Below are 15,976 nucleotides of genomic sequence, written 5' to 3'. Positions count from 1 at the left end.
AATATGTAATTGTTTTTGATGCGATTCCAAGGGGGGTTATATCTCTTTTAAATTCCTCTGTGGTTGATGTAAGTAACATAGATTTACATTAAAATATATTCATTGGCAATATTAACATCAAAGATAAATGTAGTAATAAACAGATTACGAATATTATTTGTGATACTACAATTCCCTCAGCAAGATTATTTTGGTTAAATATCTATGGTGATATACAATGATGGAAAGCATGGAAAATTGCTAACAAATATTGTATCAGTAACAAGGTAAAGGAAGTTTCATTTAAAATGTTACATAGAATTTATCCTGTGAAACATGTTTTGGAAAGATTCAAGCTGAATGTTGACTATAAATGTGATTTCTGTGGAATGGAGAAGGAGACCATTATGCATTTGTTTTTTGCCTGTATTTATAGTAGAATTTTTTGGATTGACATACAGAATTTTTTTTACCAAAAAATAGGATGGTTGTACTATTTAATGGTTTTGATATAATGATTTATTTCATAAATTCTGACATAGCTAAAGATGTAGTATATTTAATTCAACTGCTAATAACATTAGGTAAATTTCATATTCGCAAATTCAAATGGTCTAATTCAAAACCTAACTTTTTTCACTTTATAAATTAATTTAAACAATATGGCACTACTTTGACTAAAATGAAAATCAAAGAGGCAATTAAAAGTTGTTGTATTATAAATTAATATGATTTGTTTGTTTAGGATTCCTGGCAATGTAAATAGTTTGTATGTATGCTTGTTTGCATGTGACTATACCTCTTTTGTCTGTTGATATTTGTTTAAAAATAATAATAAATACATTAAAAATGTAACATTTTTAAATATAATTTAAAAAAAATATATACAAAAAATGAGAAAAATACTAAAACTATATTAAAAAAAGTACCCCTGACTGCAGTGTGCAATTCGGGGCCGGGCTCAATGTGGGCAGTGTCAAACGTTTGACTCCGTCCACATTTGACCTCACCCACCTTTTTTTGTCCATCAGAGGTGACAGTCACACACTCAATACAAACACACGTTTGCGCAAGGCACATGTTGAATACAAACATATTTCATTTTTGAAGATCGTAAGAAATATATAAAGTACCAGCAGATGTGTTGTAACACTTTTTGCTTCATGCTATAGTTGAGACAAGCTACTGATATTGTTGCAGTGAACAACAGACTTGTTATGTATGTCATGTACTGTTAAAATTGTGCTGATAAATGTTATAATGTTGTAATTATATTATTTCATTGAGCACATATATATCTATACAGTCGTGGCCAAAAGTTTAGAGAATTACACAAATATACATTTTCACAAAGTCTGCTACCTCAGTTTGTATGATGGCAATTTGCATATACTCCAGAATGTTATGAAGAGTGATCAGATGAATTGCAATTAATTGCAAAGTCCCTCTTTGCCATTCAAATGAACTGAATCCCCCAAAAACATTTACACTGCATTTCAGCCCTGCCACAAAAGGACCAGCTGACATCATGTCAGTGATTCTCTCGTTAACACAGGTGTGAGTGTTGACGAGGACAAGGCTGGAGATCACTCTGTCATGCTGATTGAGTTCGAATAACAGACTGGAAGCTTTAAAAGGAGGGTGGTGCTTGGAATCATTGTTCTTCCTCTGTCAACCATGGTTACCTGGAAGGAAACACGTGCCGTCATCATTGCTTTGCACAAAAGGGCTTCACAGGTAAGGATATTGCTGCCAGTAAGATTGCACCTAAATCAACCATTTATTGGATCATCAAGAACTTCGATGAGAGCGGTTCAATTGTTGTGAAGAAGGCTTCAGGGCGCCCAAGAAAGTCCAGCAAGAGGCAGGACCGTCTCCGAAAGTTGATTCAGCTGTGGGATCGGAGCACCACCAGTACAGAGCTTGCTCAGGAATGGCAGTAGGCAGGTGTGAGTGCATCTGCATGCACAGTGAGACAAAGACTTTTGGAGGATGGCCTGGTGTCAAGAAGGGCAGCAAAGAAGCCACTTCTCTCCAGGAAAAACATCAGGGACAGACTGATATTCTGAAAAAGGTACAGGGATTGGACTGCTGAGGACTGGGGTAAAGTCATTTTCTCTGATGAATCCCCTTTCCGATTGTTTGGGGCATCCGGAAAAAAGCTTGTCCGGAGAAGACAAGGTGAGCGCTACCATCAGTCCTGTGTCATGCCAACAGTAAAGCATCCTGAGACCATTCATGTGTGTGGTTGCTTCTAAGCCAAGGGAGTGGGCTCACTCACAATTTTGCCTAAGAACACAGCCATGAATAAAGAATGGTACCAACACATAGCTCAGTTGGTAGAGCATGGTGTTTGCAACACCAGGGTTGTGGGTTCGATTCCCATGGGGGGCCAGCTCAGAAAAAATTAATAATAATATGTATGAAATGTATGCATTCACTACTGTAAGTCGCTCTGGATAAGAGCGTCTGCTAAATGACTAAAATGTAAATGTAACACATCCTCCGAGAGCAACTTCTCACAACCATCCAGGAACAGTTTGGTGACGAACAATGCCTTTTCCAGCCCGATGGAGCACCTTGCCATAAGGCAAAAGTGATAACTAAGTGGCTCGGGGAACAAAACATTGATATTTTGGGTCCATGGCCAGGAAACTCCCCAGACCTTAATCCCATTGAGAACTTGTGGTCAATCCTCAAGAGGCGGGTGGACAAACAAAAACAAAAACTCCAAGCATTGATTATGCAAGAATAGGCTGCCATCAGTCAGGATGTGGCCCAGAAGTTATTTGACAGCATGCCAGGCCGGATTTCAGAGGTCTTGAAAAAGAAGGGTCAACACTGCAAATATTGACTCTTTGCATCAACTTCATGTAATTGTCAATAAAAGCCTTTGACACTTATGAAATGCTTGTAATTATACTTCAGTATTCCATAGTAACATCTGACAAAAATAGCTGAAGACACTGAAGCAGCAAACCTTGTGAAAATTAATATTTGTGTCATTCTGAAAACATTTGGCCACGACTGTACACACACACACACACACACATAGTTACTATGTATCCTGATTTATAATGCTATTTACTTTCCTCATGAGAATGGAGACAGACTATACCATATAGACATACTGACAAGCTGAATGTGCTTTGTACATTAAATTATACCAGCTCCGGTAAGGAGATCAGAGACTCGGGTGACTTCTACGTCATCTTTACTAAACAACATAACACAATTAACAATTGAAACAATTAACACAGCAGACAAAAAACAAGGTTTGACCACTCCTCAAAAATGGCTTCATTCCTGCTCCTCAGAAGAGGCAAAGACATTAATTTTCTTGTTGTCAACTGCCTCCACATAGAACATCTCATAATCTCTCTGTAACTGGAACATGAATGGTTCCTTGAGGAGAAAATGTTCCTCTTCATCCAGGCCATCATACAACCGTAGTTCTTTAAGGGTTGTAATGCGGTCTTCCCCGTCCATCCCAATTACACTAGGGAGGGAAACAGTGCCTTTAAATGTTTGGAGTTCACACCACCTTCCTGCCTCTAGGGTGTCCATGAGAAGAACACCTGCTTCCTTGAAGAAAAAGGAAGAATACATATTAAGTGTAGTGCCTCATTGGGTGATCAAGTCAAATTACACCCCACTTTCACAATACCACCATGCAAACAAAAGACACTATTACTAAAGGGGTTTTCAGTGATATCTATAACTACTCAACAAGTCATCACAACTGTTATAAACTCAGCAAAAGGAAGGACCCTGTCTTTCAAAGATAATTCGTAAAAATCCAAATAACTTCACAGATCTTCATTGTAAAGGGTTTAAACACTGTTTCCCATGCTTGTTCAATGAACTACAAACAATTCATGAACATGCACCTGTGGAATGGTCGTTAAGACACTAACAGCTTACAGACGGTAGGCAATTAAGGGCACAGTTATGAAAACGTAGGACACTAAAGAGGCCTTTCTACTGACTCTGAAAAACACCAAAAGAAAGATGCCCAGGGTCCCTGCTCATTTGCGTGAACGTTCCTTAGGCATGCTGCATGGAGGCATGAGGACTGCAGATGTGGCCAGGGCAATAAATGGCAATGTCCATACTGTGAGACGCTCAAGACAGCGCTACAGAGAGACAGGACGGACAGCTGATTGTCCTCGCAGTGGCAGACCACGTGTAACAACACCTGCACAGGATCGGCATGACAACAACATGGTAGCAACACAACATGGCAGCAGCACAACATGGTAGCAGCACAAAATATGGTACAAACATTATTGGGCACAGACAACAGCACAAAGGGCAAGAAGGTAGGGACAACAATACATCACGCAAAGCAGCCACAATTGTCAGTAAGAGTGTCCATAATCGAGTCGTTGAATGAAGAGATTGAGATAAAACTGTCCAGTTTGAGTGTTTGTTGCAGCTCGTTCCAGTCGCTAGCTGCAGCGAACTGAAAAGACGAACAACACAGGGATGTGTGTGCTTTGGGGACCTTTAACAGAATGTGATGGGCAGAAAGGTTGTTGTATGTGGAGGATGAGGGCTGCAGTAGATATCTCAACCTGTGTCTCTTCCGACAGGTATACAGAGATGACCAGTTTACAGAGGAGTATAGAGTGCAGTGATGTGTCATATAAGAAGAATTGGTAGCAATTCTGATGGCCGAATGGTAAAGAACATCTAGCCGCTCGAGAGCACCCTTACCTGCCGATCTATAAATTACGTCTCCGTAATCTAGCATGGGTAGGATGGTCATCTGAATTAGGGTTAGTTTGGCAGCTGGGGTAAAAGAGGAGCGATTACAATAGAGGAAACCAAGTCTAGATTTAACTTTAGTCTGCAGCTTTGATATGTGCTGAGAGAAGGACAGTGTACCGTCTAGCCATACTCCCAAGTACTTGTATGAGGTGACTACCTCAAGCTCTAAACCCTCAGAGGTAGTAATCACACTTGTGGGAAGAGGGGCATTCTTCTTACCAAACCACATGACCTTTGTTTTGGAGGTGTTCAGAACAAGGTTAAGGGCAGAGAAAGCTTGTTGGACACTAAGAAAGCTTGTTGTAGAGTGTTTAACACAAAGTCCGGGGAGGGGCCAGCTGAGTATAAGACTGTATCATCTACATATAAATGGATGAGAAAGCTTCCTACTGCCTGAGGTATGTTGTTGATGTAAATTGAGAAGAGTGTGGGGCCTAGGATTGAGCCTCGGGGTACTCCCTTGGTGACAGGCAGTGGCTGAGAGGGCAGGTGTTATGACTTTATACACTGCACTCGTTGAGAGAGGTAGTTAGCAAACCAGGCCAAAGACTCCTCAGAGACACCAATATTCCTTAGCCAGCCCACAAGAATGGAATGGTCTACCGTATCAAAAGTTTAGGCCAAGTCTATAAATATAGCAGCACAACATTGCTTAGAATCAAGGGCAATGGTGACATCATTGAGGACCTTTAAGGTTGCAGTGACACATCCATAACCTGAGCGGAAACCAGATTGCATACCAGAGAGAATACTATAGACATCAAGAAAGCCAGTCAGTTGATTATTGACAAGTTTTTCCAACACTTTTGATAAACAAAGCAAAACAGAAATAGGCCTATAACAGTTAGGATCAGCTTGATCTCCCCCTTTAAATAAAGGACTAACCTTGGCCACCTTCCAAGCAATGGGAACCTCCCCAGAGAGGAAAGACAGGTCAAAAAGGTCAGAGATAGGCTTGGTGATAATATGGGCAGCAACCTTAAAGAAGAAAAGGTTTAAACCATCTGACCCAGATGTTTTTTGGGGTCAAGTTTAACGAGCTCCTTTAGCACCTCGGACTCAGTGACCACCTGCAGGGAGAAACTTTGTAGCAGGGCAGGGGGGGAAAAGGGAGGAGCGTCGGGGCTAGTAGCATTAGAAGGGGTGGGAGATGAGGAAATGTTGGACGGGCAAGGAGGCATGGCTGAGTCAAATAGGAATCCCGACTTAATGAAATGGTGATTAAAGAGCTCAGCCATGTGCTTCTTGTCAGTAAGAACCACATCATCAACATTAAGGGACATGGGCAGCTGTGAGGAGGAGGGTTTGTTCTCCAGGTTTTTAAACGTTTTCCAGAACTTCTTGGGGTTAGACCCACAGAGAGAGAACTGCTCCTTAAAGTAATTAACTTTGGCCTTCCGGATAGCCTGAGTGCACTTATTCCGCATTTGCCTGAACGAGAGCCAGTCAGCCCGAGTATGCATGTGCCAAGCCTTTCGCCAAATGCAATTCTTGAGGTGGAGTAACTCTGCAAGATCACTGCCGAACCAAGGGCTGTTTTTAATTCTCATTTTCTTTATGGAGGCGTGTTTGTTAACAATACCACTGAAAATATATTTTTTTAAAAGGTCCAAGCATCTTCGACAAAGGGGATCAAGCTGACTCTATACCATTTTACAGAGGCCAGTTCATGAAGGAAGGTTTGCTCATTAAAGTTTTTTAGCGAGCGTCTATGACAAATCAGGACAGGTTGTTTCACTGAGGCTGTAAAACAGCGATCTCTAAGGTTATTATAGGCCCTAAAAAAATAGCTTATCTTAGTCCTGTGACCTCTGTCCTGTATATGCTAATCATTTTAATGATAAACTCATAGTACAGTGGTATAACACATGTGGCCCAGGGTTGGGGTGTGCCGCCAATAGCTGCACATACAGTGAGCTCCAAAAGTATTGGGGCAGTGACAATTTTTTTGTTGTTTCACTTATATGTGTATTAAAGTAGTAAAAAGTGAAGTCTTTGGTCCCATATTCATAACACGCAATGACTACATCAAGGTTGTGACTCTATACATTTGTTGGATGTATTTGCTGTTTGTTTTGGTTGTGTTTCAATCCTTTCCAAATTTAGCTGGAATTTAGCCATAAAGGATTTGAGAAATGTGATTGGTTGATGATAGGCCTATGACATTGGCTAAGTCTTGTCTTGCGCTGTGCAGAATATCAGATCCAATTAACGATTGGAGAAGTGTTTAAAATCACCAGTACCACATCCTTATGATATATATATATATATCTTTACATAAGCACAACGTGACTGCATGAGACAGTTTGGTATGTCTGACTGAAATACGGGACAAATCAACCTTTTCCTCTAAATTACTGGTGTTGATAAAGTGCGGGACATGCTGTAATTGTTTGGTTGCAGGATGTCAATAGGACAAAGTGCCAAAATTAGGTACTGTCCCGCACAATCTGGGATACTTTGTCACCCTAGTTACAAATGCTATAGAAATTCTTCCCACTGGGCACGCACTGGTTGAATTAACGTTGTTTCCAGTCATTTCAATGAAATTATGTTGAACCAACGTGAAATAGACGTTGAATTGACGTCTGTGCCCACTCAGTGGGTTTGTGTTGTTCTGTACCCTACTTAAAAGTACCCTTTTTTGCCCATAATCTTTCGGCATGTGGCATTTCACCTACTTAAAAGTAAAGTGCATAGGCAGGGCCGGCACCAGAACGAATCAGTTGGATGGGTATTTGATATGCGCATTTTCGTAGAAAAGTTTCATTTCAATTATAACAGTTTCTTTTCTGAAAATTATTGTAATGTGGTTAATCATAAAAATCTGAATTAAATGATGCCATATGGACACCTACAGTGCCAGTCAAAGTTTGAACACACCTACTCATTCAAGGGTTTTTCTTTATTTGACTATTTTCTAAATTGTAGAAAAATAGTGAAGACATCAAATTATGAAATAAACATGGAATCATGTAGTAACCAAAACATTTTATATTTTAGATTCTTCAAAGTAGCCACCCTTTGCCTTGATGACAGCTTTGCACACTCTTGGAATTCTCTCAACCAGCGTCACCTGGAAACCACACACATGCTCATTGCTCACATGGAGCACATTTTTTGGGGACAAAACTCCTAAATGAGGCTTATGAAATAAACCAAAACTTGTTTCTCACTAGTGTAGCAGGTTGTGAACCATATGTGAACTCTGCAAACAACGTTTCCACTTCCAGAATGATAATGGTAAACGACTCTAATACATGCATTAACATAAATTAATGTAACCAAATTATGTGGATTAAGGGTACATTTACTAGGCCTACTAGTTACATATGTAATGGTGAATTGATCAAAATAAACAATCAAAGGGCAAACAACTCACACAATGAAACAATGAATGTCCAATAATTGTCGGGAGACAGCAAAGCACATTCTGGAGAGCTGAGTGCATGCATTCTGGAGAGAGATGCCCATATCGTCACCCACACACCCTTCCCCTTCTACTTGTCTCAACATTTTAAATTATACTCAAAACACATTATCTTCCCACATTTTAGGTGATTTTCACTGACGGACACAACTCAATAATCAGCTAGGCCTATTGCCACACACACTGCCCAAATTGCTGGCTTCCCAAATAGGCATAGGCCTATGCATTTGTGATTTGAAACAATCCACAACAACAAAAAATTTAAAGAAGCTAATGGTCATCTGTGGCTAAGTCAAGCTCTCTGGTAAAGTATTTTGAATTATTAATTTGCTGTAGGGGAAGCCAGCATCCTAACAGTGCACTGTGCACCCGCCAACTTTCCTTTCTAATTCGCAAATGGCTGAAACCAGAAATCTCTATATAATGATGAGATGCTCATTTCCCGCCCTAACAATACAAGGCATTGTCCCAATGCCGGGATTGTCATAAATTGTAAAGGCAGAAATGCAGGCGACAAACTAGGTCTACATTTTATGCCTATAGAAACGCATTGGGATTATTCAGCACAGATTTTTTATTTGTGAGAGTGAGCCCTTTCGCTTCGCCTCTTCCTCTCTGCTGAAACTAGCGAGCGAAACAGCGCCCGTTTTACGATATGTAGCCAATGTACAATATCATCTGAAGCTGTCAATACAGAAAAAGTATGACTCCTTTTGTCCAGACAGCTTCAGATACATGGTCTACACTTACGGAGACAGAGGGGCGCTGTTTCGCTCGCTCCGATGCTTTAGATGAGATTGATGGGTTTTTCTGTCGGCGAGCGTCTCGGTCAATATTTGATCAATATTTTAGTATTTTATTTGGAAAGGCAAGGAGGTACGGTAGGGTGGGGCCAGGCCCTATAGCGCCCGCCCATAACGTCGGCCCTGCGCATCGGTGTGCTTCATCATAAACCCTGGCCTCTGCCTTTCATCTCGTCCCTGGCATTCTGGGCAAAGAACAATTAGTGCCACCTAGTGGTATTTAGGTGAAAAGACAACCGACTACTCTCACATGACATGAACAGTTCATTTGTATTTTTTTAAACTAGGGAAGTCAAATTCTTATTTACAATGACCGCTTACTCCGGCCAAACCCGGACGACTGTAGTGACACCTCTTGCAATGAGATGCAGTACCTTACACCGCTGCGCCACTCGGGAGCCCAACAGTTAGAGAGCCCAGTTTCTCCAAAACATTTAATCCAGATCAAATTTGTGTAGCGTTAAATGCTGCTCATTCTTCAGGTTTGGTCCCTCATTTTTGGATGTAGTTAAGAGAGAACTGAACCAAATCTCTAACATACATCATATGCTACAAAGATAATTTTATATGATCCAATAACATTTGGGCAAAATATAATCTAAAGTGAAGGGGGAACTCAATTTAATGAGGGTTCAGGGTTGAATGTTCTGAAAAACTGGGCCCCGGTGACCCCTTTTCAGGAAAGGAATTTCACATTTTGTATTATATTGTAGTCCTACCTACATAATGTTTTGCAAATAGAGAATAGGAGATTGCATGGGCCTTGACCTCACTAGAATTAAAATAATTCCACGTCACTGTTTTAGGTTTCATGCTCACAATCTATATTAGTTATCTAGCAGATGCTCTTAGTATGGGATTTTCCTAACCAGATTTGAATCAGCTACATATTTGCCTTTTAGGAACCAAAATCCTTGAGATCCAATATTTAACTTTAAAAAATGTATTGCAAATACCAATATTCTCTAAAACAAACATGAATACCGTTCAAAGGCTTGTGTACAACTACAATTAACAAAAATATAAATGCAACATGTTAAGTGTTGGTCCCATGTTTCATGAACTGAAATAAAACATCCCAGAAATTTTACATACACACAAAAAGCTTATTTCTCTCAAATGTTGTGCACATATGTTTAAATCCCTGCAACTGAGTATTTATTATTTGCCAAGATAATCCATCCACCTGACAGGTGTGGCATATCAAGAAGCTGATTTAACAGCATTATCATTACACAGGTGCACAAAGGGCCACAAAAATGTGCAGTTTTGTCACAACACAATGCCACAGATGTCTCAAGTTGAAAGGAGGATACCTAGTCAATTGCACAACTGAATGCATTCAACTGAAATGTGTCTTCCGCATTTAACCCAACCCCTCTGAATCAGAGGTGCGAGGGGCTGCCATAATCAACATTCACATCTTCAGCACCCGGGGAACAGTGGGTTAACTGCCTTGCTCAGGGACAGATTTTTACCTTGTCAGCTCGGGGATTTGATCCAGCAACCTTTCAGTTACTGACCCAACGCTCTAACCACTAGGCCACCTGCTGCTCCGGGGAGTGTACATTTGGCATGCTGACTGCAGCAATGTCCAGAGCTGTTGCCTCCGATGTCTTTTTAGAGAAATTGGCAGTACGTCCAATCAGCCTCACAACTGCAGACCACGTGTATGGCGTTGTGTGGGAGTGCGGTAGTTAACAGTGCCCCATGATATGGGAAGGCAAAAGCTATGGACAACACAATTGCATTTTATCGATGGCAATTTGAATGCAGATACGTAGTGTGCCATTCATCCACCACCGTATGTTTCAGCGCGATAATGCACAGCTCCATGTTAAAGATCTGTACACAATTCCTGGATGCTACAAATGTCCCAGGTCTTCCATGGCCTGCATACTTAGACATGACACCCATTGAGCACATTCAGGATGCTCTGGATAGACATGTACAAAAACATGTTCAAGTTCCCACCAATATCCAACAACTTTGCAAAGCAATTGAAGTGGGTCAACATTCTACAACAGCCTGATCAACTCTGAGTTCTCTCACATTGCTTGCAGCAAATGGTCACACCAGATACTGGCCAACACCCTTTTTTGGTGTCTGTGACTGACAGATGCATATCTGTATTTCCAGCAAAGTGAAATCCATAGATTAGGGCCTAATGAATTTATTTCAAGTGACTAACTTCCTTATATGAACTGTAACTCAATAGTTGCATTTATATTTGTTCAGTATAGCTGAACTGCATGGGAAACAAATTTCACCATTAACTCCCAGACACATTATTTGTAATGTTAAAGTAGACATGTCAAAGAAATTACTATTAGCTTCACTTAGTGTACTTACTATACATTACCCATGATCTTATTAAATGACAAACAAGTTAACCATGTTTCTTTTATTGCTAGTAAACAAAAAAACAAAAAAAAAGGTACAGCTGAAGGTTGTCAGATACAGGAAATATGAAGTGAAAAACAAACACCAGTCAGACGTTTCACAAGGAAAGAAAACTGACAATTTAAGCCAACTCCTCTTCACCCTCCTCTTCAAACTCGCCCTCCTCCTCTGCAGTGGCGTCTTGGTACTGCTGGTACTCAGACACCAGGTCGTTCATGTTGCTCTCTGCCTCAGTGAACTCCATCTCATCCATGCCTTCTCCTGTGTACCAATGGAGGAAAGCCTTACGGCGGAACATAGCTGTGAACTGCTCAGAGATGCGCTTGAACAGCTCCTGGATGGCAGTACTGTTGCCAATGAAGGTGGCAGCCATCTTGAGGCCACGGGGAGGAATGTCACAGACTGCAGTCTTGACGTTGTTGGGGATCCATTCAACAAAGTAGCTGCTGTTCTTGTTCTGTACGTTCAGCATTTGCTCGTCCACCTCTTTCATGGACATGCGCCCGCGGAAGACTGCAGCCACAGTGAGGTAACGGCCGTGACGAGGGTCGCAGGCGGCCATCATGTTCTTCGAGTCAAACATCTGCTGAGTGAGCTCTGGAACCGTCAGGGCTCTGTACTGCTGGCTGCCCCTGCTGGTGAGGGGGGCGAAGCCAGGCATGAAGAAGTGGAGACGGGGGAAGGGCACCATGTTGACTGCCAGTTTGCGCAGGTCAGCGTTGAGCTGGCCGGGGAAGCGGAGACAGGTGGTGACCCCGCTCATGGTGGCAGACACCAGGTGGTTGAGGTCTCCGTAGGTGGGCGTGGTGAGTTTGAGGGTACGGAAGCAGATGTCGTAGAGCGCCTCGTTGTCAATACAGTAGGTCTCGTCTGTGTTCTCTACCAGCTGGTGGACTGAGAGGGTGGCGTTGTAGGGCTCGACCACTGTGTCTGACACTTTAGGGGAGGGCACCACGCTGAAAGTGTTCATGATGCGGTCGGGGTACTCTTCACGGATCTTGCTGATGAGCAGGGTGCCCATGCCAGAGCCGGTTCCACCTCCCAGGGAGTGGGTGAGCTGGAAGCCCTGCAGGCAGTCACAGCTCTCAGCCTCTTTCCTCACCACATCCAAGACAGAGTCAACCAGCTCTGCACCCTCGGTGTAGTGGCCCTTGGCCCAGTTGTTACCTGCGCCACTCTGACCTGTAACGGACAGAAGTATAATGTCAATGTAAAGATAACATGAGATGAAACTGGGCCCTAGTGATGGATTACACAAACACTAAAGCAGGAGATGACAAAGCTAATTAAGTGACATGGCAACCCTTTCTTTTGAGTAACCAATGCCAACAGTTTGCCTGTGGTGCCTGTAGTCAAGTAATGAAGGTTTATTGTAACATAAAACTAATCCTGGCCCATAGACAGTTCCAAGTTTCTTACCGAAGACAAAGTTGTCAGGCCTGAAGATTTGACCGAATGGTCCAGACCTCACAGAGTCCATGGTCCCAGGCTCCAAGTCCACAAGTACTGCGCGTGGCACATACTTTCCACCTGAAAAGTAAAAAATAGCACTTAAAGAGATTCAAAACAATCGTACCTGGCTAATAATGTTAACTAGGAGATCCATTTTTGGTTTTGTTGCATTTAGCCCGAATTGGACAATTGCCAGATTTACCAGACCATTGTGGCTCAAGACATCACACCACTTAACGCACCTGAAGCTTCATTGTAGTACACATTAATTCTTTCCAGCTGAAGATCACTGTCCCCGTTGTAACTTCCAGTGGGGTCAATGCCATGCTCATCACTAATCACCTCCCAGAACTAGCATAGGGAGACGTCAATTAATGCCAATCCAGAGTCAATTCACTTAACATTTTTGCAGTTGAACTAAATACAAAATGGAAGCAAACAAGCCATTTTGAACTTGTTAAAAAAAAGTAAGAGCTCTGCTTTCTGGCTTCCATGCGTCAAGTGTCAAAAACAAAATGGAGTTTCAAAAGTTGGCACCCATTTTATATATTTTTATTATGCGTTGTCCTTCGCTAAATGTACAAACAAAACATGAAAATTATGCTCAATGTATTAGTACATCGATAAGTAAATATAAACCAAACTAAAAAAAGCAAGGCTATAATGTAATCGCAAAGAGCGCGCGCTGGCGGGCTCGGCGCACTCCATGACCTGAACCAGACATAACTGCGAGCTCGTCCAACGCGGGGCAGTCAACACCCTTGAATTACATTACCGCGATCGTTTGAATGGTTCCCCGTATAAAACAAGTACAAACAATTTAAAAATCATTGCACTTGTTGGAACAGGAAGGCAAACAATGTATAATCGAGAGGATGATACTTTCCGACAAACAATTATTGATCAACTGAGAACAAAGGGGTTACATGTTTTCGCGCACACTTTGAAAGATCATTATCTCGAGGGCTCTCGGCCGTAGATTTTTTTTTTTACCAATAATAATTCTAGACATAATTTAAAAAAAGATATATATATATGGCTTTAAAAGCCTAGACGTGTACAAACCTTTGCGCCAATTTGATTGCCGCACTGCCCTGCTTGTAAATGAACAATCTCTCTCATTTTGTTAGTGGAGTAAAAATATATCTAACTTCCTTCTTCGAATGGCTACAAACTTTTGCGCTCATATGTGTATTTATACATACCTCAGTGGCGGGTACAGGGTATTTTTGTTAGGTCATTCTCTAAAAACCGCTTCAATTTACAGGAATTATATTGGTCCGTTTGGTCGCAGTGCCCGCGTTGTAAGCGACGTGATTGGTGGATTTCTGATTGGAAGTGCGACATCACGTGTTGTAATAGGCTGAATATTATAGGACCATAGGAAATTAACTGAGAATAAAGTACTGGCTACATTAGCCTAGGGAGGCCTATTATGCACGTTGCACATTTTGTTGTTTTTTCGAATCCTAAAATAAAAATGACATCAAAAATCTGATTTCTGTATTGTATTTCTATAATTTCATCAATGCAACGAAACATAATACATTAATATTATAATGGAAGTTAAACTTAAAGCGCCATCGTACAGCAGAGTAGTCACGTGGTGCGTCATTCTCTCCAGGATGCGCTGCAGGTAAAATAAACGTTTAATCATGAATGTTCATTATGTATTTGTAGCCTACTTATCATTTTGATAGTAGGCTAATATAGCTAATATAGACACTTACAGCATGTGTTGCCTTCATTATAAGGCTTATATAATGCTTTTAATTTTTTGCGGCTCCAGACAGATTTGTTTTTTTGGTCCAATATGGCTCTTTCAACATTTTGGGTTGCCGACCCCTGGCCTAGGCCGACATTATCATATTATCAAAAGTCTAGCATGTATGCCTTGACAGAATTAATTTGTTCAAGTTTGCAGCATTCAATGCCTTCAATCATAATGTTTGCATCATGAAACGGCGCTCCATCAATTACATTAATTAGGGAGAAATTATGAATAATCATATTTATATTATTTTATCTTTGATTTGGTCTATTTTCTTGGAGGCAACAAGCCAGTGACAGACAAGATATTTGAAATTTTAAGGCTCTTGCTGAAGTGATTAAATGCCATCTTTAAGACAGTCATCCACTATCTGAATTATAAGAGTTACAGGCAAAATATATAATTGTTTACCTTTAAGGTTCCACATATTAAAAAATCTGCAACATTCAACTGACCATTGTCAGGATGAAATGTCAGATTCAGGTAGGCCAACTTGAATAACATTTTTTGTATCACCCATTCTTCCCTTCGCTCTCCCGACTATGAGATACATACACATTGGTGGTGAAAAGAAATCTAGTTACATAGAGATATTATTTTTGAAGAAATATAATTTTGACAATATCGCAAGATTATTTTTGCACTAGTTGGCTATACCTGCACCAAAACAGTATTTTTCCTTCATAGCTAGTTCCCCCTCTTTTTAAATAGGAGCCAATTTGTTTTCAGCACTTTTATTTCATGACTGATCAAAACTCGTTTTCTCATGGCTCTCTTGTCTCTCTGTAGCAGACATATGGTGAGCAATAAGTTTGGAACATCAAATTGCAATCAAATCACAGTATTGAATCGCAACACATATCTTATCGGCACCCAAGTATTGTGATAATATATTGAGTTCACTGGTAATTTCCACCCCGCGTGCACGATACAGCCACAGTGCCGATAGTGTGGCAGATAACTATAGGTGATGTACTGGGTTAGTGGCCTACTTCTCAAACAAGTGTAGGAAAGAGGGAGAACAGCTGAAGTGGGCCCTATGACCCTGCGGTGCAGAGGGGAGTGATATACCCCTTGCGCCACAAGAGCCCGGGCCTCAGGCAGAGACAGAAGAACACTCATATGCCACGCCTACACAAGCATAACACCTCATTCACAATGGTGTGCTATTCGTGGTCGTCTGACTATTAAACATTTGTTTAATGTTAAGTTTCTTTAGATAATCACAGGGATGATCAGCCTGTCTTATCTACTGCCAACAATAGGAATCACTTTGAATGACCTCCCTCAAAAGCTATATGCTCTAGTTTTTACGGTTTTACCGTTGGGTTTTTGACTTGATAACTACAAACGTTTATACACAAA

General features: G+C 41.1%; 1 protein-coding gene across 1 annotated transcript; it reads right to left on the bottom strand.

Annotated features, from left to right (window-relative positions):
• Positions 1–11,374: 11,374 nt before the first annotated feature.
• LOC115173286 (tubulin beta-4B chain-like) lies at positions 11,375–14,069 on the bottom strand. The gene is made up of 4 exons (XM_029731247.1): positions 13,906–14,069; positions 13,083–13,191; positions 12,808–12,918; positions 11,375–12,570 (listed from the first exon to the last, which is right to left on the bottom strand). Exons 1-4 carry the CDS (start codon positions 13,960–13,962, stop codon positions 11,510–11,512), a joined length of 1,338 nt encoding a protein of 445 aa, XP_029587107.1. The 5' UTR covers positions 13,963–14,069; the 3' UTR covers positions 11,375–11,509.
• Positions 14,070–15,976: the final 1,907 nt, after the last annotated feature.

Source organism: Salmo trutta, chromosome 3 (assembly GCF_901001165.1).
Source record: "Salmo trutta chromosome 3, fSalTru1.1, whole genome shotgun sequence".
NCBI lineage: Eukaryota > Metazoa > Chordata > Actinopteri > Salmoniformes > Salmonidae > Salmo > Salmo trutta.
This window is presented reverse-complemented; position numbering and strand designations above follow the sequence as displayed.

What these genes read in the sequence shown, in the direction of transcription:
- LOC115173286 (XM_029731247.1), bottom strand. Translation starts at nt 13,962, where the DNA reads ATGAGAGAGATTGTTCATTTACAAGCAGGGCAGTGCGGCAATCAAATT. An exon ending in GTACTACAATGAAGCTTCAG is followed by an intron (nt 12,919 to 13,082) that starts GTGCGTTAAGTG and finishes TTTACTTTTCAG; the next exon opens with GTGGAAAGTATGTGCCACGC. An exon ending in GCCTGACAACTTTGTCTTCG is followed by an intron (nt 12,571 to 12,807) that starts GTAAGAAACTTG and finishes TGTCCGTTACAG; the next exon opens with GTCAGAGTGGCGCAGGTAAC.